Source organism: Crinia signifera, chromosome 3, assembly GCF_055691185.1.
Source record: "Crinia signifera chromosome 3, ASM5569118v1, whole genome shotgun sequence".
In the NCBI taxonomy this organism is placed as follows: Eukaryota; Metazoa; Chordata; class Amphibia; order Anura; family Myobatrachidae; genus Crinia; species Crinia signifera.
The window spans coordinates 264,115,869-264,140,868 of record NC_139219.1 but is presented as its reverse complement, the minus strand read 5'-3'; the positions used below and the strand labels follow the sequence as shown (position 1 = coordinate 264,140,868).

Below are 25,000 nucleotides of genomic sequence, written 5' to 3'. Positions count from 1 at the left end.
TCTTTGTGTTTTTTATCTGCCTAATAAATATATGGAACCATTGACATTTTTATCATTAATTCTATAGGTATTTTTTTTGCCAATTTTCTTTTCATCTAATAGATATTTAGGGACAGACAAAAAAAAAAACATCTGCAAAATTGAGAACATATTGTAGAGTGGGAGGTAAAAAGTATAGCTAGTTCTGAAGACATTTGTCATGTTCCTTAATTGTAGTCTGGGCTCAATGGGGCAGATGTATTAAGCCTGGAGAAGAGATAAACTGGAGATAAAGTGGAGATAACTTGGAAGAGTTAACGCACCAGCCAATCAGCTGTGTTTGAAATATGACAGTTGGGATCTGATTGGCTGGTGCGTTATCTCCTTCCACTTTATCTCCAGTTTATCTCTTCACCAGGCTTAATACATCTGCCCCAATGTTCCCAGTCCTCCCACAACTACACTAGATCGCAAACTGAAATGACCATCACTCCAGCTTTATTTATATAGTGGTACTCACTAGGCAGGTCACTAACAAGAGCATATGTGCCCCATCTCAACTCAATTCTGATAAATCTATTAACTACATTCAAGGCCTATAAAATATGTAAACATTGTTACTGTTATTACTCCATTTAAACATATTGTACAATTTTCCTTATATTTAGCTTTAACATATTTTATACTATGTTTTTCTCAAATTTTTCTACAAACCATAAAGTCCAAATAAATAAATGCAAATATGCTTGCCTTGCAATAAACATAATATAAATATATTACATGGTAATAAAATAAAGATCTGGAATAACAGAGTTGCTTTTGCCAATGATTGAAATCACAATTCACATGTAAGCTGACACCATTGATTTAGCTAAGAAAGTTAAACAAACAAATCAGCTTAGGGTATGTGGTCTGGCAAACATGAGGTTGACTGTAAGAAACGATCATATATTTCCATTTTCCTCTTGATAAGCAATGGTTTCAGTGACACTTTAATCTGAAGAAGACTCCCCACGTTAGTATTTGCAAGTCGGGACCTCTATTTATTTTTTATAAATTGAAGTTTGCTGAAATTTACTTCACAAATATTTGGATCCAAAAGGAACAGAATTCTTTGCCCTCAAGAATACAAATGTAGAAGTTGACATTCTGCTGGTAAATTCCAAAACCCACCAGCTGTTCCAGCTCTTGTTTTTCCTTCAAATATAATTTGAAGTTCTGTGTCTTGCTGCAAATCAAATAATTTATCTTTCCGATATACTGTACAATAGTGCTTCCCTAACTTGGTAATTGAGACTTTTTTTTTTTTTAAATTTAGCTGATGGATTTTCTTAGAGTTGGAAAGGCGGAGAGATAAGTGACTTCTAACCACTACTGATATCACTGCGCCTGATTCTTATGTGGTTGAAGGTGCTATTAGGGATGGCCATTGCTGCAGTTGATGGTGATACTGCAACAAGCCATCGGTCGTAACAAACTATGGGTTAAATTTAATAGGATGAGAGGATTGGTAACAAATCTCCAGTTTTTTTTTAAAGCAGCAGTCATTTACGCTACAAAATCAAACTGGTTTTGCAGTGTAAATGATTGCCGCTTTAAAAACCTGGAGATTTCTTACCAAATCTCTCACTTTCCGAATCTCTCATCCTATTAAATTTCACCCTATGTGATGGATGTAATTATATACAATATACCTTATCTGCTTCTGCATCATTGAATGGCTATATTTTAAATATATAGTTTTTAAAATTTCAAAAACTTCATACAAAACTTTTTGTTCATTGCACTAAAAGGTATTTTATAATACACAGACTTTTTGCATTCCTCAAATCAAAGGTTTGTGCCTTTTCTTCTGAAAATTGTTTTAATGGCTTATTTCCTTTAACCCTTTGAGTGCCAACGTTTGTTCAGCGATCCTCAAATTATCCGATAAAAATTCCAGCATCACTCACAGCAAATGTTCTTTTAGTATAAATAAATACAAATACAGCCGAGTCAATTAATTAAAGTTTAGATAAATAATTTCCCCCAAAAAACTGAAAAGTCGCTGTGAGCGAAGCTGGAATTTTTAGCGGATATTTTGAGGATCTCTCACAGCAACATTGGCACTCAAAGGGTTAAAGAAGAAGTAAACATGTCCACAGTTTTCTTGAAATTCAAATGTTTACTTTGACATTTTTGTTCTGGGCTTGGCTCATGTTTCTACGTAAAACCATTATTGTTTCTCGGTTTTCATAGGTGCAAGACCCATTCTGTTCCATTGCTTGCAGACCCAAGTCAGCCTCAGCCTGTTGGTTTGGGTGGTGGAGGTGGGGCAGTACCTGTTATCGTTCTTCAAAAAGGAATATTATTGCCCCGGTTTTGGAAGAGTGATGGGTCCCATCTCCATTGTTGGTTGCAGACTACCTGGACTCCGGTGTCCTGATCATACAGCCAGACTAAGCAAGCTTCAGCTTATGCAGGCTGACTGGTACCTGTAGCCATTGCAAATCAGGCAGAGGACTCAGGTCCTCGCTAACATGAGACATATATCTCCTACAGATGCATAGGAGTTTTTAATTAAACAGAATTGCACGGCCAATTCAAACATAATTCAGGCCCCCTGTTCCATAAATGTAAGCGGAACTCAATGTTGTATCACCGGAACCTCACACTTCTAGCAAGCAGCCTGTTCCACAACATAATATGTGCAACATTCTACTATAATTTTGCTTATCTCAAATACTGTGAGTCCTTTTATTGAACTGCATTTGTGTATATGTAGGACACAGCTGTTCCTTTCATCTCCACAGTTTATGAAAGACAGTTCGCAGTAACTATGTACAGTACTATCTATTCAGTGGTCTAAGCGGTACCTTTTTTGTAGCTTTCGGCTGTGGCATCCAACGTTCAATCTCCTGCCAAGGCCTTAGTGATTGTTCTCAGATTGCTTTGCATGAAAAGAAGAAGAAAGTTTTCTGCTTCCTTTTATAAGCCGTGGTGCACGCAGGATTACTTCTAGTAAGAAGATTTTGAAAATAATTATTTTAAATGGTCTTTTATGGCTTAAAAAAAAGGTCTGCGTGACATTGCTTCATCAAAGTGGTAAAACTAGTTTTGATGTTTCATTATTTTATGGTATTTATTTCTAATATGTTTTAAAATACAAGATAATAATGCCAGTTATGTGTGACTGTCGGAGCCCTAACATTGGAGAATTTTTAAAAAAGGTTTTAGCGTCCACAATTTTAATTCCCAAACCCCATAAAGACTTGCAAAAACTAGAATCATACAGACCAATCAGTCTCCTCAACACAGACGTGAAGCTATTTACCAAAATCCTCGCTGACCGTCTCCAAAACATTTTACCAGATATCCTTACCCCGCACCAGCTGGGCTTCGTTAAGAGACGTCAGTCGGTGAAAGGAATACGAGCGGCAATTGCGGCGGTGGCAGCTTCCTCACACCTCACTGCTAACACTCTTTTAAGCCTGGATACAACCCGCGCTTTCGATACAGTTTTATGGCCCCACCTATTTACAGTTCTCAGACTTAGAGGCTTTGAACCATTCTTTATTAATTTCATAAAATATATATACACTGCCCCTCAAACTAATCTAATTATCAATGGCAACAAAAGCGCACCGATTCAAATGTACAGGGGTACAAGGCAGGGTTGCCCCTTGTCCCCCCTACTTTTTAACATAGCCTTAGACCCTTTACTCCGGAAACTGGAAATGGATGCTACATTTAAGGGCATCCAAATAGGCAGAAGCTCCATCAAATTAACTGCATTTGCTGACGATATTTTAATATATACAGCTAACCCTGTAGAATCCCTCCCGCATATTTTTAAAATCTTAAATCAATTTGCAGAAATATCAGGATTTACAGTAAATAAAAACAAATCGACAGCACTCTATCTTGGTCCTAGACACACGTTCCCCCACACTTTAACAAACCTGAGTGTGACCTGGGCAAGGGAACACTTCTTATACTTAGGAGTACACATTCCACGCCGATTGACAAATCTTTATGGATTAAACTACACACCTGCAATAAAAAAGATTACAGACGAACTAGAAGATTGGAAAAACTTGCCCCTATCATATCTAGGTAGGACAGCTCTAATTAAAATGATATCCTTCCCCAGGCTCATGTATCTAATTCAGGCCCTCCCTTTATTTATCACGACAAAAGACTTACAAAATATCAATAAACTCTTCAGACAATTTATTTGGAAAAAAAAAAGACACAAAATCAGCTTGCTTAAATTACAACAAATTAAGACGAATGGGGGATTAGGCCTCCCAAACATACAACTGTATAACAAAGCATCGATGTTCCGATATCTGTCGGACTGGATACACGACAGCGAAACATACAGCAACACCTCATTAGAACGAGGATTCCTTGATAATGGGGACTTGATCTATTTTCTTCATTCGCAGGACTGCGAACACTCAGATCATATAAAAGATAATCCACTGCTGTGGAATACAAGAAAAATCTGGCACATTGCCAGAAAACAAGTAGGCGCAAACCCACACAAAACTTTATTTTTACCGTTTTTAAACAACCCAAATTTCCAACATGGTAAAGCCAGATACCCATTCAATATCTGGCGCATAACTGGCATCACACATATAGGGTGTCTGGTGGATAAAAACAGAAATACACCCTTGACATTTGAGCAAGCTCAAGATAAGTATGCCTCTATATCGGGTTTCCCTCTGGCCTTCCTGCAAGCAAAACATTATATTTTGGCGGTAGTCAACTCCTTCTCAGAAAAGGATTGGAGCAACCAAATTGACTCATTACTAGCAAAGCCACCAGTCATTAGAAAAGCTATTTCATACTACTACAATTGCTTTAGAACTAATTTGAATCATGAGTCCACCAATAGTGGGATGATTCATTGGATAAAAGACTTCCCCGATCTGACGGTTGATGACCTTCTACGGGCTTATAATGTCTCCTGTGGGTTGATCACCTCATCTATGTATAGAGAGATGTTCCTTAATATCCTGCATAGAACCTACTTATCACCTCACCGAAGCTTCCTGCTGGGAAGATCTACCTCACATGCGTGCTATAGATGCGGTGAGGAATCAGCAACTCTATATCACTGTCTATGGTCATGCCCGGTGGTCAGAGGTTTCTGGCTCCAAATAAAACATTACGCTGAAACCCACTTAGTCAACTACCTACCTTTTAATGCTGCCTGGGCGATTTTTGGCATTATCCCTGCAGAGGTTAAGATCACAAAGGGATGTAAACGCCTATTAACAGCCATAAGCGCTGCAGCAAAAAAAACTATTCTCCATGAATGGATTTCTACTACAATACCCTCCCTACCTTTGTTTAAATCCAAACTTTTCAACTTATTTCGTATGGATTGGGTGGAGGTTTGTTTGGAGAAAGAGGTGAAGGTGGAAAAGTTCTTTGCCATGTGGGAAACTTATATTGCAACCCTTTCCTTAGACATGAGAAATCAGGTCCATTCAGGTCTCAAGAACACATCATGGTACCTTTTGCGACTGATAGGTGGGGATCCGCCTGTAACACTAGACAATGACAACACATAGGCGCACTGCCCTTGGGAGAGGTGGGGCATGGGGGGAGAGGCCACAGATTATTTAGTTTATTTGTTTTACTTTTTCCTATTTACTATTTTTCTTTTTTTTTTATATATTTCTTCTTTAATTTTTCCCTAATTCTCCTTTAATATCCCTTTGGTCTACTGTGATTCCTGACAAATGACATTGTTAATAAAACCTGCAAAAAAAAAAAAAAAATAAATAAATTGCATACTGGATATTGTCAATAATATATAAAGACCTTCTCAAGTGTAAGAAAATTCCTGTTATATTTTACATCATCTGATCTTAAATTTGAATGTACTTTATCACTTCTAACAAATGATTTTGCTAATAAAACGACAAACCAAGAAAAAAAAAAAAAAAGGAGAGAAAGAAAAAAAGGGGAAAAAGGAGAAAATTTGATAAAAAGTATGCATGATGGTTACTGTTAATATATCCTGAAACTGAATAAGACCCTCTACAACACATTCTTAAATTGCAGGAAAATGTCCAATGTGTTCCACATCATTTGTCACTCGTATAATTAATTGTATTATCTTACTCTGTACTTGTTGCATTTGACGCTTCAATAAAAATGTTTTGAAAAAAAAAAAAGGTTTTAGCAATGAGACTACCAAGAACCCCCAACGAAGCCTGCGAGAAATGGCGGTGTTGTATTTATAGTGGCCGTTAAATGTATAAATCAGTCAGTTATTCAGGACGTGTTGCCCCTTTAATTGGCTTACTGTATATTTTAGCAAGAGCTAGCTAATTTAGCTTCTAGGAAATTCTAATTATACAATTTATAGGAAAGGTCTTAATTTATATTACAGTCTTAAATGCTATTATTTTGTTTGTCAAGAAGATAACACGAAGTACAGAGGAGCTACTAACATTAAAGTGAATATGATTTTTTATTTTGTGTCATTAATAAACTTATCTTCAGCCACACATGCTAAATAATACTGTTTTCAGACCGCAAATGCCAGGCCGCACCAGAGATTAGGACATGTGTCCCATCCCCAGAGCGACATGGCATTTGCGGTCTGAAAGCTTTGCGTCCGACATGGCTTATGCGGTGACGTCACATGGGTTGGTGCTGAGCGGTGGTGCATCATCCGGGGGCTGTGGAGGAGGCAGCGCTTGGAGCTGACAGCGCTGCCTCCTCCATACTGTGAACGAGACCCGGTTGCTCGACCCAGGCTACCCGTTCACACTGCACTTGACATGGGTAAGAACTGTGTTCAACCCTGGTCGTTACTAGGGTTGAACTCCCGTGTTTCTTGACCCAAGGTGGCCCTTTCAGACTGCACCTTGACTCACGTTGGGGCCGCAGGGACACGGCAATAACCCGGGTCTAGAGTGCCGTCTGAAAGCGGTATAAACCCTATTAGCTATTGTTCATATAAGGACTCATTTACGCCTTAATGAGAACTGAATTTGCAAATCTACAGCACTAGTATATCCACCAGTTTTATGTCCGTAGTAACAAGTGTTTATACTTTTTGCCCCATGATAGTAGACATGTGACTGATAGTGGGATTAGTAATTAAGAACATTTGATTTCCTTTTAATATTGAAATGAAATTATTTCCAATTTAATATTGAAATAAAGTCGTTATTAATTAAAGAAAAAAAACATGTTCCATATGAAATCTATTCAACTATAAATGCAAATGAAATTTGTTTTCCCATGTACAAAATAAATGAGTATCTTATGTTCTGCTACAGTATAGTCCATGTAATACAAATATGTGGCCACATTAATTAAATGGTACCAGCTAGAAAGCGAAAACTAAAATTGGCCATTCAGAAGACATCTAGCTTGTGTTATTTATTGCCATCAGCATTATCATCTTCATTGCACCTTGCAGGGATACTGGTTTACCTTAGAGCAAGCATGTCCAAACTATGGCCCTCCAGCTGTTGTGAAACTATACATCCCAGCATGCCTTGAAATAATTTTAGCAGTAATAGCAAAACTGTAGCAAGGCATGATGGGACTTGTAGTTTCACAACATCTTGAGGGCCATAATTTGGACATGCCTGCCCTAGAGGATATCCATTTGGCTTTGGGAATCACATCACATCTAGCCCATGCAGCTACAGAGAAAACATCAAGAGAAAGCAACTGAACTCAATAGGTTGGAGAACGTTAGAATACAAACAACCATTAAAGGCTTTGTTTCAAGCTTCAAAAAGTAATAAAATGGAGAGTGATAAACAGCCAGCCAATCAGCTCCTAACTGCCCTGTTATAGGCTGGGTTTGAAAAATGACAGGTAGGAGCTGATTGGCTGGTTCACTTTGTAAAGCTTGATACATCTGGCCCTATATGTTGCTTAGAAAGCTAAACTGAAGGTACACTAGATGGCAGGTGTAATGTTGTCACTGTAATGTTGTAACTGTCTGTTGTTCAAGTATACTCTGGAATATCAACTTTCTTTCCATCATTTATATTATATATTTATGTTATCCAACATTTTGCAATTAGTAACATAATGAGTAATAGCAACTTTACAGAACCTGACCTGCATCACTCAGACACTCAGTAATCTATCTTGCAGTTGGAAATAGTATAGCCACTGAAGGATTTGGGCACAGTCTACTCATGTGCTCCAGTGTAAACAGGAACAATTTGGCACTGTCAGCACCAGTAAAGGATGTACTGTATGTTCCTTGTTTGGAAGGCTCTGTATGGCACATGGCAGCTAAATGACTTGCCAACAAATTCTAGGATGACAAAGTGCGTTATCATTAATTGAGGAAAATGTGATAATGTAAGAACATATGTTTGTTGTCAACTCCACAAATGACTAGGAGAGACTAGGTAGGAAATGGAAATGAGCTAGTCCAGCACTTATAAGGCACAATTGCCATAACAAGAACAATTCCTAGAATAAGTTAGAGCCACTTGATCTGATACTTTGTATCTTGATATACGGTATGTGAACAAATGAAATGACCCACACCAGGAGACTATAGATATGCAGTCATTGTGACAATATATACAGTCACATAACTAATGTGACTGTATATGCAAAGGAAAACTATTGGATTACTGTCAGGATATTGTAACAAAGACTTTTCTGTGATTTCTATTCGCATACAAAGTGACAATGGAAGTTAATGTACATTCAAAACTTAAACTAGAGAACTTCTTAAGAAAGCATTGAGTAGTACATCATAAGATAATTCCACATACTGTACCTGAGAGCAACATGGAGTAGCTGAAAGGGGGAACAGAAACCTGACTTGCACAGATGGATAAATACTAATAAATTATTTTATTCGTTTTCTAGTATGGCAGAGCAGCCCACATGAATCTTGGCCCGGTAAGAAACCTAGAGGGGAATACCACCATTAGGAATGGTATTTGTTGCATTGGGGAATAGCTCTGGATTTGGCATCTGGAGCTGTTCAATTGATATGCATTTTCCCCTTGGAGTAAACCGAGTGCTGGAATACAGTATATAGGTCTAGGTCCACCTGTTGTTCTCCATCTTGCCATAGGATCCTGGGTCTGCGCTGTGCGTCTGTAATTGCAGCCACTTGCACTGACACACCCGTACACTCCCGTAACAATCACACTGAATGGACCATTTTTTCACTCATTTCTAGCCACTTTCCTGTCACCACCAAGGAACACCCATCATTTTTCAGCATGCTCTCTGACACGGCTGTTTCGATAGCAGCAGTACCTTTGTGCGTACACTATGGACCTTATTCTGGTCCACACGCAACCCTTTCACATTTCGCAGCTTAGCGTGTGGACTAAACACTGCTGCCGTCACACGCCCACCGGCCGCACTTCCAGGTGCGAGCAGGATGGTGGACATGTAGTTCACTGTGCACGCGCAGACCCAGCGTCTGCACATGCACAGAAATTCACATGTGAAGGCACAAAAAAACTGTCCCCCGGGCTTTAGAATAACCCCCTGTGTGTAACATGTGCTGTAGGAGTATATACAATATACAAATGTTTGCGCATGTACAGTTGCAATAAATCACGCAGCTGTGAGAATATCAACATTCTGTGCAGCTCTGAAAGGCCTGCTGTTTTAAAAAAAATTATGTTCGTTATGTGTATTTAATTTAATTTTTTTTCTTTAAATCTGGTGCTGAGTGGTGAGTGATACGCAGGGCACAGCTTAGGAACTTGATGGCTAACCTTGACACTCCAAATGTTGTTGAACTACACATCCCAGCATGCTCTGCTACAGTTTTGCTATTTGGCCATGCTAAAACTGATGCAGTGCATGCTGGGATGTGTAGTTCAACAACAGCTAGAGTGTCAAGGTTAGCCATCAAGGGCTTAGGATATGGAGTAACATTTCTTGGGTGATGGGAAGGTGTGGTGTAGGATAAGGGTTTTTTAATAATAATAATTTCTAAAGAAACTGACGATTGTGACGCAAAAGAACATAATTCGTGATAAAATGGTACAATAGTAAAAATAAGTATTTGTTCTCCAGTGCTTTTAACTATATCTACTATATGGGTGGCAGCTGCTATGGCTCAAACGTCTCTAACAAATACACATTAGAAAGTAGTAGTAATGCAATTTACTAAGCTAGGGAACAAAAAGTTTTCAGTACTTGAGATTGCTAATGCCGTCTGAAGATGGTGTTGGCTCAGTTTTTTTCCTATGAAAGCAGCCCGGTTGGAGAGGGATCTTCTGATCCTTCACCAGTGGCATGGATCTAATCACAATGCTCATGGAGAATCTATAAAGATATGTCTATATATAGATATCATGGGTAAAAAAAATCAGTCAAAACCCTTAAGCGCTACCTCCAGTTCTAATAAATGCAGATAAAATAGGAATACATAACTTAAAAGACAGGTGTCTGTTGTTCCTTAAATTTCCAAATAGAAAGGGAACTCTCCTAAATCTGCAAGACAATCTCCATGAACCCCACAATTGTGTTTTTTTAGGAGAAGTACAAAAAGGAACAATTGGTGCAATACTTTTAAAAAAAAAAGTGAAAGGTATTTTATTCAACGAGATGCACTCACAGACATGCGGTGTATATATGGCACTTTATGCATCCAAATGGCAATTGCAGCCGGGCTTTTCATAAAGACAGCATCTCCATCCAAAACATAGCAAATCTGCAATACAATCGATCTCCACCAAAAATTGTTTATTTATTGTGGGTTGACTTGGAGACCATAAGATAAAAAAGCAATTGGTGCAGTATTTCAAGATCCACAGCAAGAAATTTATTAAAACAATGCACTCACAAAACACAAGTAGATATAAAAGCCAAACAACAAATCCTCCAAGCAAATACTGCTGGGACAATCCCAATCCAATTTTTGTAAAGATATCATGGGTAGACAAAATATGGTCACGACATTGGTGTGACCAGCTCCTGTGACTTACTGTAGATGCAGCATTGGCTCTGCTACTGCTGCTGGTGTGTGCCGTAACAAGCTACAGCTCAATGCCCTTCCCGTGGGGAGCCAGCACTGCCTTCTACACTTGAACTTGCAACAATGGGCAAGTGCAGAGCCAAGTCAGGGCAGAGCAAGAAGAGGGGTAGATTGTTGGGTTTAGGAATAGAAACCTTGAGCCAGTAAATAAGCAGGTAGTCAGAGAACATAGGGAGTGGGCAGGCTGTGAGGGCATATGCACATCTGAGAATGCCATCATTGCTGTGCGAATCTTTGCAAATCCATTCACATCCACTTACCGTCAAATTAATCCCCCCCCCCCCCCCTCCACAGTTTACTTATTGCTGTGATGAAACAGATCGGATCCCGAGCTGACTTCAGAGATCCTCACTTCAATCTCCTGGGTCTGCCTGCGTTTTCCCCCAGACATTCCTTAAAAAAACAGCCAGGTGCCACCCCCAAATGCCAGCCGTGTGTCAATCACCCTGCGTATGGCCAGTGATGAAAAGCCGGCGATGGCTTCCTTCACAGGTAGTCCTTGTGCATGCGCACTACAATCCGTAATCAGATTGCTCAGTAGTTCGATAATCACTTGGGCTGAGATTCATGTCTGAATTAGGCCCTTTATGTGGGAAAGGTTTTAACCAACCCGCAGTGTTGTGTATTTCTGTTGTGTATGCAATATAATAAATGTCACGACAATATTACTGATTGGGATTTTTTGCATCTGTTCAGGTTGATAATGTCAATGTTACTGTCTGAAAACTTTCTGTTACAACCTGACAAACATTTTGTATAGAAAAGTAGTATTGCATATTTCCAGGAGGGAAATGCACCAATGTAATCATTAAAGGAAAATTATAGGCTTTGGAAGGTTTACTCTTAACATGTAAAACAAATATTGTCATGTCCAATTATCCCTGAGAACACACTTCATTTGCTATGGTTTCCCTTCATTTTACCTGTGGAATAAGCAATTTGATAATTTGATACCTTTTCATACACATTGCTTAACATCATTTTTGTTTCATTTTGTCAAACATAAACAGGTAATATTCTCAGAGCTGAGATTACATTAATATACTTTGTTGTTTAAGTAAATGGTAAAAACTCTGTAAAGCCATGGAATTTAATAGCTGCCTTCCATCAATCAGGCATAGTGATAATAGCTTTCTTTCCCAATGGGACGGAAACTGCTTAACAATTATGCAGTGAAGAATAAAATTAACATAATAAAACATACTAGAATTATACAGATAATATAGGTACAGTGAAGGATTTCAAACACTGTGTGCTCTTGTGTTAAAGAAGTATGAATGCTGGGACTCCCATGGTCCTGAACTGGGGTCGCAGGACGGCATAATAACGCTTTTTAAAATGAAAAGCGGTGATGTTGTCCATGGCAACCAATCAATGTTGTCTATTATTTTCTCTACAATAGAGAAATGATAGGCGGAATCTCATTGGTTGCTATGGGCAACATTAGCTCTTTTCAATTTTAGAAGCTTTAGTAAATTTACCACTTATGAGGGTTACCTGTTGCATACCCTCCAACATGACCCATTCCATTAGGTTCAAAATGCTCTGTTCCTGGACTTCCCTGCTAGTGGCAGTTACAGAGTTGGGGCTGCACCACTGTCCAATATTCAAAGAGGGGTGGTCACATCAACTGTCAGTGAGTCCAGGACAGTGATGTTTGGGGTGGCTCCCTTTTTGAATATTGGACTGTGCTGCAGGCTCACATCTGCAATTGCAACTGGCAAGGAAGTCCAGAAACAGAGCATTTTGTACCTAATGGAATGGGTCATGTTGGAGGGTATGCTGTTGCCTAATATGGAAAATGGCACCTAAAAGAAAAATAATCTGTCAACCTTTTTTGTTCGACTTTTTGTATCGACCTTTTTGGGTTATCCAGCATGTCAACCTATTAACCCCATCAACCTTTTGACCCTGTCGACCTATTGCCTGTCCACCTAGTAATGGTCGACCCAGTGATCCACACCCCCACATACTTTACGCCATACAGCAGTCAGATGCCACTAGGAAGAGCTGTTGATTTTTACCATAATGGGGTAGATGTATGAAGCAGTGATAAGGGAGGAGAAGTGAGCCAGAGGAGAAGTGGCCCATGGCAACCAACCAGCACTGAAGTAACATCTGTAATTTGCGTAATATAAAATTATACAGAGCAGCTGATTGGTTGCCATGGGCCACTTCTCCTCTGGCTCACTTCTCCTCCCTTATCACTGCATCATACATCTACCACAATATCTTTATGTAGCACAGGTGAATGTGCTCCCAGTATACTGTACTTTGTCTACACTTATCCACTCATCCCCTCCCCCTAACCTCTTCAGTCATAAATATAAAATGCAACAATACCCGTAAACACCCCTGCCTATTACCCCCCCCCCCCCCCCCCACAACAGACATATGCCCAGCTCTTCATGAGCCAAATGATGATCTAGCCATACTGTTTATGTTCACATCTACCAATGAAGGTACTATCTCCATAACCTTCCCCAAGGTTTGCTGTTACAAATCAGGTGCACAACTACACTTTGATCATCACACGGACGTAATGATCTCTGTTGGACATAATAGGCTAAGATGAAAAGAAGGCAAAACATCATTTACTAAACGGTGGGAGTATCGGTAAGAAATGAGTGTTCCAGTGAGATAAGGAATTTGCTCTAGACGCATAGTACAAGTGACAAAGCCTCATAGATAACAATTCCTACATAACTTTGCAAGCACAATAGATATATTATTAATGTCCTTAGGTGGATTTTTAAACTTGAAGAATGGCTAGAATTTAAAGCATTCAATTACTGTTTTACATATAAAGCAATGTTCGTGTATAATAATGCAAGATTAATTAGCTAGCTAATTCTATAATAGGTGTATTTCCTTTTACTTCTAACCTTTTTTTGTCGTAATCCTTCTTTGTCACAGTTGATGGTGCATAAATTATGTTATCAGCCATAAAAGATTGACTTTGACATGTAGAAACACAATCCACTGTGGAAATATAGGATGTGCATTGCACTATCCTCCTGAGAGCATTTCATACAGCATGCTAAGCTGTGTCCCTCATCATCCCAAACAGATTCTCATTATTGTCTCGTACTTGCTGGTAAATTATATATCAATAATAAACCCAGATCCACAAAGGCTTGGCATTCTTCAGCCTTAAGTCATTAGTATTTCTCAAGGGGCTTCTTTTCTTCAGCCTAGCACCTGAAGTACTGTATGCTGTCGTAAAAGGTTCAGCAGCAGGATCATGTTTGATGTCAAATACATTGCTTCTGTTTACTTTAATAATGTCTAATGCTTTTCCGCTTGTTCAGTATGATACGGTTCATTGACTACCTGGATTATCGGTCACTCCTGAATGCTATTGCATTAACTAAAGTATGAATGAATGAGGCTGTATACCACAGTGTGTGAGGGTTTAAGTTTATATTTATTATTATTATTGTTTATATGGTGCCACAAGGGTTCCACAGCGCCTAACAATACACAAATGAGCAAAAAAAACAAGGAAATTATAAATTACAGAAATAAGGCATTTTTGGACAAGTATATGGTTAATAAGGACAATAATACTGAAGCAATTATTAATTTGGCAGAGATATATACTGTATATACAGATGGAGCCCCTCTTCTCTTTTCCCGGTGCTCACCAGAATGTCGCCGCTGGCAAGCGCCAGCGGAAAAGGACTCCATCAGACTGCTACGCGCGCGTCCCAGTCTCTCGGTAGCTGAGTGGCGGGATCCTGTCCGTCTCCACTTAAGGGAGATGGGCAGGGTTAGGGGGTTCGGGGCAGCAATGGGGACCGTCAATGGCGGCGAGGGAGGCGGCAGGGAGATCCGTCGCAATGGGGTGCGAGAGCGTCTCGTGCACATGCACCCCCTGGCAACGGCTGGTGATTGGAGAGCGCTCCATCTGTATTTTAAAAAAAAAGCACAAGAGGAGAGAGGGCCCTCCCAGCTCTGCTAGATGGTGTGTGCATGTGCACGGTATCTATTCAGTGATCACCGGCCCCCCCAATTGTCCTTCTTCCCGCTGGGGGAAAATGCTACCCGCAGGAGGGGCGGCATCCAAGCGGAGGGGGCTATCCTGCTGTATTCGGGACAGTTGGGAGGTATGCATACAGTGCTTGTGAAGTTGTGCATTTATGCATTTTTTGATATGTTCATACTTTGTTTTAACATGAATTTGTAGCAAATAGCTGCCCCATCTTGTGGGTGTGTATCAAAAGCTCCATGTGCCCTGGTCATGCATACTGGGAAGGGGATTTGTTACTGACGCATCTTCCGCACCTAGCAGGGGGCTGCTGAAAGTGCTGACGCATTATGACCGTAGTGGAGGTTGGCGTAAAGTCAGTGGCGGTAAGGGTTTTCACTTGCAGACATCTCTTGATCCCCACTACTAGCCCTACATATTCGGGCATTAGTATAATGTAATAAATCTACAGATAGAGCCACCCTCATCTAGCCCTGTAATAGGATTAAGTGAGCCAGAGCTGTTGGACCTAATCCTCTGCTAATCCCATACTGTATTGTTCTATGTATTGTAATGCAGCTGAGAACAATAGATGATAATAAGCCTTGGTGAGCCATGGCTATCCAGAGAAGGGAAGTTGAAGAAGGCTCCATCTGTAGCTTCCATAGCCATATTGTGTGTGACTCAGGGCTAGATGTATGAAGCAGTGATAAGGGAGGAGAAATGAGCCAGAGGGGAAGTGGCAACCAATCAGCAATGACGTAACAATTATAATTTGCATAATGTAAAATTAAGCTGATTGGTTGCCATGGGCCACTGGTCCTCTGGCTCACTTCTCCTCCCTTACCACTGCTTCATACATCTACCCCTCAGAATCTACCTCAAAACAGTTAAGTAAATAAAAATATTAAATCATTTTATTAATGATTTCAGTTGTAAAGAATATTTTATGCACATACATCCAGTAAGTAGCGTTTAAGAATAATGATGAGAAACGTGTTTTATACAATCCGTGTACAGACCCCCCCCCCCCCCTCATCACAGACCCAGACGACATACCTCTCACTGTATGTAATGTGTTTCTGTTTTTTTCTTTCAGCTGTTTGAATTCATGAATTTTCTGGCAGAGAACTTCATCTTCTGTTACATGGGACTGGCTCTGTTTACCTTCCAGAATCACATCTTTAATACCCTCTTTATATTCGGAGCATTTGTATCCTTTTACTCAAAAACAAATTGGCCGCTTACTTATTACACTCTTAAGACTCTTACTGCAACTTTCAACATTAATCCTAACAACATTATAATGAAATGCGATTAAATCTGTGCGTGCCTTCTCTGAAAGCTGTGACGTTGATTAATATGTGCAAGTATTTTTATTAGAACCCGTCCAAACATTTATGGAATTAAACACGAATTTTTTTTTCGTGTTTTGCCAAGAAGGAAAGAAGGGTTGTACTGTATCTTTGTGACAATATTTAAATGTCATTCCTTATCTTTATAGCAGTATAATTGTCCTTTACTATCTACAGCGGCATGAGGGTGTAATTCACAGAGAGATCTGCAACATGCAGGCAGTGCAAGTCCCTGATGCTTACTGAGCACAATGCAGGAGAATACTTGTGCTGCAGCCCAGAGAAACCACATATTAGCTGTCATTAGTATGCCCACACAATATTGTCTAGAGCTGATATTTGTCTGGTTGCTATGGGCTGCTTTTCTTTTTGCACAATGTCAGTGAATGATCTTCTGTTTGTAAAGATGGAAATGTAGCCAAATCGGCGCTCAGTTGTTGCATTCAGAACATCAGCAAATACAATCTCCTCAAAACACAACTTAACCCACTAATGCTCATGTATCAAGGAGGTACAGTACATATATTGCCATGGGCGGATCCAGGATAAAATGACAAGGGAGGCACCATGATAGGAGAGGGGATGGGAGGGGGTGCTAGTAGTGCCAGTGTACATGCTAAGAGAGCGGCAAGAGAGAGAACAGAGAGAGGGCAGGAATGGGATTAAAAATAGGCCCTGTCATTTAAAGTACACAGGCCCACCTTGACGCCAAAAGCGAAGGACGTAGTTGTGCACACGCCGAAGGCACGCTCCAGAAAGGGGGCTGTGGCCACTCAAAAGTGGACTGTCCTTGAGTGTAGTGTACCACACCAAATATAACTTCTACACTTTATGCAACAAAATACTAGACCCCATTATACTTGCCCCTTACACATGATGCCAAATGGAATGAGCCGAATTTCACATAATGCCACATGGATTGAACCAAAATTCACATAATGCCACATGGATTGTACCAAAATTCACATAATGATACACGGATTGAACCAAAATTCACATAATGCCACATGGATTGTACCAAAATTCACATAATGATACACGGATTGAGCCAAAATTCACATAATGCCACATGGATTGAGCCAAAATTCACAATATGCTTCATAAACAAAGACATTGCACGCCAAAGGCGCGCATTAAAAATTCACACCATAATACCCATTACATGTTAAGCCACACATCATAATGTCCATTACGTGTAATGTCAAACACCATAATGCCTATTACAAATTTTGCTACGTAGGTGCTGCTTACCTACATGCTCATTGCCAAGGGTTGCATGCTCATTGCCAGGGGTTCCATGCTCGTTGCCATGTGGGATTACATGCTCAATGCCAAGGTGGAATGCATGCTCGCGTAACTGGGGGACAGCCATTGACAGCCAGGCAGAGAGTGGGGTGCTGCCTTGCTGTATTCAGAGCACTGCAGGTCCCGGCTTTTGAAATAATACCTTTCACACCAGAAAATGCAGGAACTTACCTGGGGATATGGTCCCAGGATCATGCAGGGACATTCCCGGGTTGGCCCCTTACACCAGCCTAGTCACTGCATTTTCTGGGGTGAGGGGGAGAGAACCCCCCCCCCCCCCCCCTTTAACTCTCTATTTCGTCTAACGGACTATATCTTTAGAACCAACTGACCCATTTACATGAGTTAAGTATCATATTGAAGAACTTTTGAGTGGGCTTTGAATGATTTCCAGTGGGGCTCGTTGGAAAGCCCTGGTCCTCAGCTACAAAATGAGCTATGTCAGAAATGACAGGGCAGGGCACGTGCCCAGGTGCCACCTGCCCATGAATCCGCCCATGTATATTGCACATTTAAACCTGACTTTGTGCTACTTCCTGTATTGAGTACCTTCTTTGTGACATACCATATTTGAAAATGCTCTGACTTTAACCGCATGTTCTGCTTTCTTTAAGGAATCAATCAGAGGAAATACTACAGGATTGTAATTACCTTTGCCATTAATATTCATTAATATTTTAGAGGGAAATATGTCAAACCTTCTAAAGAAGACAAGTACTTTGGAATAGATGGCCATAACAACCAAACAGCTTGTAGAGATCATTTATCAAATGCATGCTATAAAATGATAGCTACAGCCAGTCCGTCCCCCCCCCCCCCTGCAAACTACAAATTTGTGCCCTCCCATACTTTACAAAGGGAAAGTGCTTGACAGAGGCATACACTGAAAAAAGGGTGTGGTCTCACAAGAAATATTTACCTATCACCCCTAATACACGTAATTCCTGTAGTAGTAGTGCCCCTTATTAACATAATGCTCTCCAAGTAGTAGCGCCAATTTTACACATAATAAAGCCTGCAATAGTAAAACCCCTTATACACATAATGTCTGCAGTAGCCGCACCGTGCAGTGCCGATTAAACATATAATACCTGCAGTAGTAGTACCACTTACACGCATAATGGCAAAAGTAGTAGCTCCACTTAGTGGGCAGCGTGTGGGAACCAGTGGCTGCGCAGTGGGTGAGACCGTGGACAGGGAACAGTTGCTGAACAGCAGATGGGGATCGGTTGCTAGCAGACGAGAAACTGTTGCCAGACGGCGGATGGGGGAATGGACAAAGGACGTTGACCACCCCACACACACTTATGCATTCTCTCACTGCTTGTCCCTCCACTTACTTAATAGTGCTTTGCTGCCGCTGTGACATACTGTACATCAGAGTTTCTCTTTGTGCCGTTTATCTCCGCCATTCTGTCCCGTGTAGCTCCGCCCCTCTGACCCTTTCAGGGACCCACTGCCTGTTGCTTCATGGGGCTAGGTTGAGAGGATTTTCGGTACTTATGTATTATCTGGACTCCCATGTTAAATGCACCCCATTTTTTCATACCCCTACTATCCAACTACGCATGGAGTTGATTTTATATAGTGTGGCGAGTGCAGCGAGCCACCGTGCCCGAAGCGTGGCGAGCGGACACGGTCTCATAAGAAAACCGGGAGCCCAGATATTACATAAGTACCGGATTTTCTAGTTTCCGGTGCCACTGCCTACACTACCCTTTGACATGAAGTGGCAGCCAGCCGTAACAACTGAGCACACATCAGAGGAGATGCAGAGCAGTGAGAGCGCCTCTCTAGCCTGGCACCTCCCTGCTTTGCATCCTTCGCTCAGCGGGTAGCACTGGCCCTGGCTACAGTACTGTAGAGGTAGGTTGCTATGCCCATTTTCTCTGCCTGTGCTCTTCACAAGGTTTGATACATCTTGCTCTTAGAAACTAAGGGAGGGATGTGATGGATGTCGGTCAAATTCACATGTTTTATTAAAGGGGCAATAATTTACAAGGCAAAACCATGCATTGTAAATTATTGCCCCTTTGAAAAAGCATCCAAGTTTGTCCTGCATTCCGCATGTCCACTGAACTCGAACACTTAATTATGGCAGTTATTCAGACCTGATTGTACAGCTGGGAATTTGCAGACCACACACACACACACACAGCACCATATATAAATAGAAGTATGCATGCATGTATGTACAGTATGTATGTTATGGATATTATGTTTAAAATAAAAAGTGTGACATCTGTAGTCCTGCTAGGAGGGGGAGTCAGCCACATAAGCAATATTGATGGCTTTCTATTAACCCCTTGAGTGGTGGGTTTTGCTGGGGCAGGACAAACCTACCAGGGCAGGTTTGTCCTGAACCAGCAAAACCCACCACAGAAAGCTGGATGCCGCCCCCCCCCCCCTCCCTAGTACGCCGGAGCTTCCCTGCTGTTGCTCTCACCCCAGCCTATGCCGCCTGTCACATTCAGCAGTGACATCGGCGGCAGGCTGGGGGATGTTCGCGGCTTGGGAGGACTCAGGTTCCTGAGCGCTCCCGAGTCCCTCCGAGCCTGGCCGACCATACCCGAGCCTGCCGCCGACGTCACTATAAAATGAGTGACGGGCTGGCGGGTCAAGGAAGCTCTGGCGTACTGATCGCCGGAGCAAAGGTACTGGGGGGACTGGAGTTGGTGACGGGGTGTGCTGTAGAGGTGCTGCGCCAGTGGTGCACACCTGGACACCACTGGCGCGCACCTATTGTATAATAGTGGTATGCCCGGAAAATCTCCGGGCATACCACTCAAGTGGTTAACTGATTCAAACTTGTAGGGAAAGAGAGGTGCCCCCTTAGGAGCAGGAGCCTGGCGGCATATGACTCCATTGCCTCTCAGAGTTATGCCTCTGTCGTCTCCTATTTCACAACAAACAGATGGAGCCTCCGTCAACTAGCCTCTGGATAGCCATGGCTCATGAAGGCTTATTGATCTCAGCTGCAATACAATACATAGAACAATACAGTAGGAGATTAGCAGAGGATCAAGTCCGACAGCTCTTGCTCACTTAATCCTATTAAAGGGCTAGATGAGGATGGCTCTATCTGTAGATATTGCCAATAAATCACAGATTTTTCGTGTAGTTCCTTTGCCTCTTTTGCCCCCTAGGCGACTAGTATCAGCACTGTTCAACAAGGATTTGTAAGTCTTATGGTTTCCTACACATGGGGCGATTTGAGGGTATTTTCAAAGCAATCTCACTAGATCGCTTAGAAAATGCCCCTACATCGCTCCGTGTGCAGGGTCCATAGCGATAGTGGAGAACAATGGCCCTGACAGATCGCTCAGCACACATTGCTGTCACATTGCTGTGCAGCACTGTGTGCTGAGCAGTCTGTGCGATCTACATTGCTCAGATTGCTCAGATTGCTCAGTAGTGTCGCCCTGTGTGTAGGCCCCCTTAGCTTTCCACCACTAGTGTTACCTAAACTTGACAATGGCAAAACAGAAAAGTCACAAAAGTTACACTTGGCTCCAATGGTTAAGCCTGCTAGCTCATGCGTACACAGCAGTGCTAGGCTGCCGCAGAAGTAGAGAAAGTGCTTGCAACCCCAGTATGTTAGATTTCAGAGCTATTAAAATTAGCGTTGCCTTGATTAGTACAGAGTTTCAGTTAGCACACCAGCTACATAAATAAACCCCTCCATCTGCTGTCATTGTAAGAAAGTTTTTAGCTGGGTCATATTAGAAGATGTACTCATTGTGACTTTTCATCCTTAATTTAATATATACAGATATCGGTTTTTGTAGCGAGAGCCTGTAATATATATCCCCTTACATTTTTCTTGAACTTGGGTAGAAAAAAAAAGATTCCCTGGAACTTTCAGCACATGATGATGTTTTCAGGTGAGTGTACATTAAATCCTACATTTTTTTTTCTACAGCTGAGGTTGAATATAAAAGTTACAGGTCGCATGTGACCACATCACTACTGGATATTTTTATCCAGCTTTATACAGGTAATCTTTTTTTCCATGGGCCTAATTGAGCACAAATGCATATTGCAAATAACTATCTGTATGCATAGCAGTCACAGGATGATTGACAGGTATCTGGCCAGTGGCGTAAGTTCATCCGAGTTGCCCGGAGGCAAGATAAATTTTGGTGCCCCCCAAACAGCTCAATCAGTAAGGTGTCTGTCTCCATAAGGACAGGTCATGGGATCTAATACAGAGTGTGAAACTTGCAAAAATTATGTTTGAACCCAATCAGCCACATTAGCGATAACAACTGCTTTCAATTACATGATTCAAACTTGAAGGGGAGGAGAGGTGCCCCCTTGGGAGCAGGAGCCCGGCGGCAGATGACTCCATTGCCTCCCAGAGTTCTGCCTCTGTATCTGGCATTTAGTATCGGAAACATTGTATTTTCTGGGTGTGTCTGTGAAAATGCAGGCGTGCCCAGACAGTTTTGGTGCATCTCTGTCATCAGCGATGATCACTTCCAGCCTGGTTCTTTAGCAGACTAGTGGAAGCGCTAGACTGACACAGATGGAAAAATCTGTTTGATGGTTCAGTTTTTGCAAATGGATCTGCAAATGCAATCTTGCAAGGTTCGGTTGTTCTTTCTTTCTCGGCCGCGACTTTTTGATCTGCTGAATTAGGCCCTACATACTGTTCAATATACCTCCCATTTCATTGGATGTGGGCTGGTCATTAGCTTGTCCGTTCACACTACAGATGCCTATGAATTGTATTGCTTGCGATCTGCTGGGTAGCAGGGATTGGGTAATGATGCAGCTTATAAAGCATTTTTCACATGAATTCTTTTTTTTTAGCCACTCCAGCAAGGGTTAAGATTTAGTTTTGTTGGTGAAAGGTTATTGTCTTATGGTCCATCATAAAACCTATATGACGGATTAAGGCAATAGAAAGACAATGTTATATCCTAGATGAGCTTCAGCAGATTCAGTTTTTCTTGTGACTAAGATGTTGAAAAAGGATTTAGGTAACTTATGATTTTATTTATTATTATTATTATTATTATTATTATTATTATTATTATTATTATTATTATTATTATTATTATTATATACAATATAATAAATGCCCATGAAGACATATCATTTGCCATCACAGTCTCTCAAGACATTTGCCACTGCATTATCCAAGCATGACCTGACCATAATATGGTTTTATTAGTTGTGGTCCGGGGGGTGGGGGTGTGGCTGCCGGCTGCAGCTCGCCTCTTCCCGGCCGCAACTCGCAACCATGCCCCCTTCTCGCTCCACGGCAGGCGGGACATTGAATCCTGCCTGCATGTTCTCGGTCAACCGAGAATGGGACAGGGTCACGGCGGTCGAGCAAGCTCGACCGCCGTGACCAAAACATTGAATACCCCCTTTAAAATGTAATGGTGATAAAGAGTGATACATTTCCAGCCAATCAGCTCCAAACTATCATTTTATGGGTGATATTTGCTAAATTCCAGTTAGGAGCTGATTGGCTGAACAATTATCACTCTTCACACTTGTGTTGATCTCTTTTTAAGGCATAACACATCTGCCCCACTGCGCCATATAGCACATGCTCAGAATGTTACTGCATTCAAAGATCCAGCTGAAGTATTATGCTGAAGAAAGACGAGTAACATCATTACATTGCTACAAAGCTTTCTGCTTGCTTGTGAAACCCAACGTGGTGTGTACTATGTACTACGTATACTATTTGTGCTATGTACTATGAAGTACAACCATGGTGCCGTAAATAGTTGACTTGGTGAGTGTAGAATGATAATGGATGAGCTTGAATCCATTGCCAACTGTGAGACCCATTATTTATTACTAGAATATGTAGACTCCGAATCATTGGTTTTCTATGACACTTATCATTGACCCACACCACACAGTCCTTCCCCTTTGGTCTCACTTGTGTCACACTTTTTAAAAAAATATTTTATTTGTAATAATCAGGTCAGGTTAAAAATATTCACATGGACACTAGTTGTAACAGCTGTAGGTACCTGCCATTGAAAATGATATGGTTGTCGTTAGGCTTAAATGCTGTCATGAGCTGTATTGCACTATTACATTATACTGGATCTGGTGCGCCTGAAGCTTCTATAACACCATGGGGCTGAATATGAAGGCCAACTAGCTGTTGTGTTCATGTAAAAGGGAATATTGTTGGCATATGTCTGCATGTGGATTGCATGAGGCTCCTGTGCTGCTACTGACAGGTGTGTTATGTTGGGCAAGAGGGTGTTATGCTGCTACTGACAGGTGTGTTATGTTGGGCATAGGGGTGTTATGCTGCTACTGACAGGTGAGTTACGTTGGGCAAGAGGGTGTTATGCTGCTATTGCCAGGTGTGTTACATTGGACATAGGGGTGTTGTGCTGCTACTGGCAGGTGTGTTATGTTGGGCAAGAGGGTGTTATGCTGCTATTGCCAGGTGTGTTACATTGGGCATAGGGGTGTCATGCTGCTATTGTCAGGTGTGTTATGTTGGGCATAGGGGTGTTATGCTGTTATTGTCAGGTGTGTTCTGATGGGCATGGGGGTGTTATGCTGCTACTGACAGGTGTGTTATGTTGGGCATTGGGGTGTTATGCTGCTACTGACAGGTATGTTATGTTGGGCATAGGGGTGTTATGCTGCTACTGACAGGTGTGTTATGTTGGGCATAGGGGTGTTATGCTGCTACTGACAGGTGTGTTATGTTGGGCATAGGGGTGTTATGCTGCTACTGACAGGTGTGTTATGTTGGGCATAGGGGTGTTATGCTGCTACTGACAGGTATGTTACGTTGGGCATAGGGGTGTTATGCTGCTACTGACAGGTGTGTTACGTTGGGCAGGGGGTTGTTATGCTGCTATAGCCAGTTGTGTTATGATGGGCAAGAGGATGCTATGCATCTAATGACAGGTGTGTTATGATGGGCATAGGGATGCTAGGCTGGCAGTAGACTTTGAATGACTACGATGGATGAGATCGGTTATTTATGTAACACAGGCACAGCTGTTTATTCCTTTGGTACAATCATCATGTGGAACCGTGATGTGCAGCACTGAGCATTGTTTCAGTGGTTATGAATACTGATATTGTTATGTTGTACAGTAGTCAGTTTAGTCTTGGTGAGATAAACTAAATGATTTATACTTTATTACTGTATATGTTTCTATATTATATTATAGTTTCATCTTTATTGATATATTCATTTTTATGTCCTTTTATTTCGATCATGCTGAGATTTCCAGACAACTAATATAAAAAAAATGTATTCCGCTGTTGCTTTCTCACGCATCTACCTCCAAGGCCCTGGCAGCACTCGGACCACTGGCATTAAGGGCAGGTTAGTGCGATGTGGCAGCAGACTTGGAGCATGACTACTGTAATACAGGGCGGGAATAACAA

At 41.3% G+C, this 25,000-nt stretch overlaps 1 protein-coding gene across 4 annotated transcripts in view; it reads left to right on the top strand.

Moving 5' to 3' along the window:
* The window catches only part of SLC9A9 (solute carrier family 9 member A9), a 690,054-nt gene that overhangs the window by 357,821 nt on the left and 307,233 nt on the right, over window positions 1-25,000 (top strand). For 2 of the 4 annotated variants that reach the window (XM_083177998.1, XM_083177997.1), the window contains exons 10-12: window positions 8,842-8,874; window positions 16,048-16,161; window positions 21,381-21,492. In XM_083177998.1, the coding sequence (XP_083034124.1) occupies window positions 8,842-8,874; window positions 16,048-16,161; window positions 21,381-21,492 (259 nt within the window). The remainder of the gene's footprint in view (window positions 1-8,841; window positions 8,875-16,047; window positions 16,162-21,380; window positions 21,493-25,000) is intronic. The other 2 variants (XM_083178000.1, XM_083177999.1) reach the window with 1 other exon arrangement.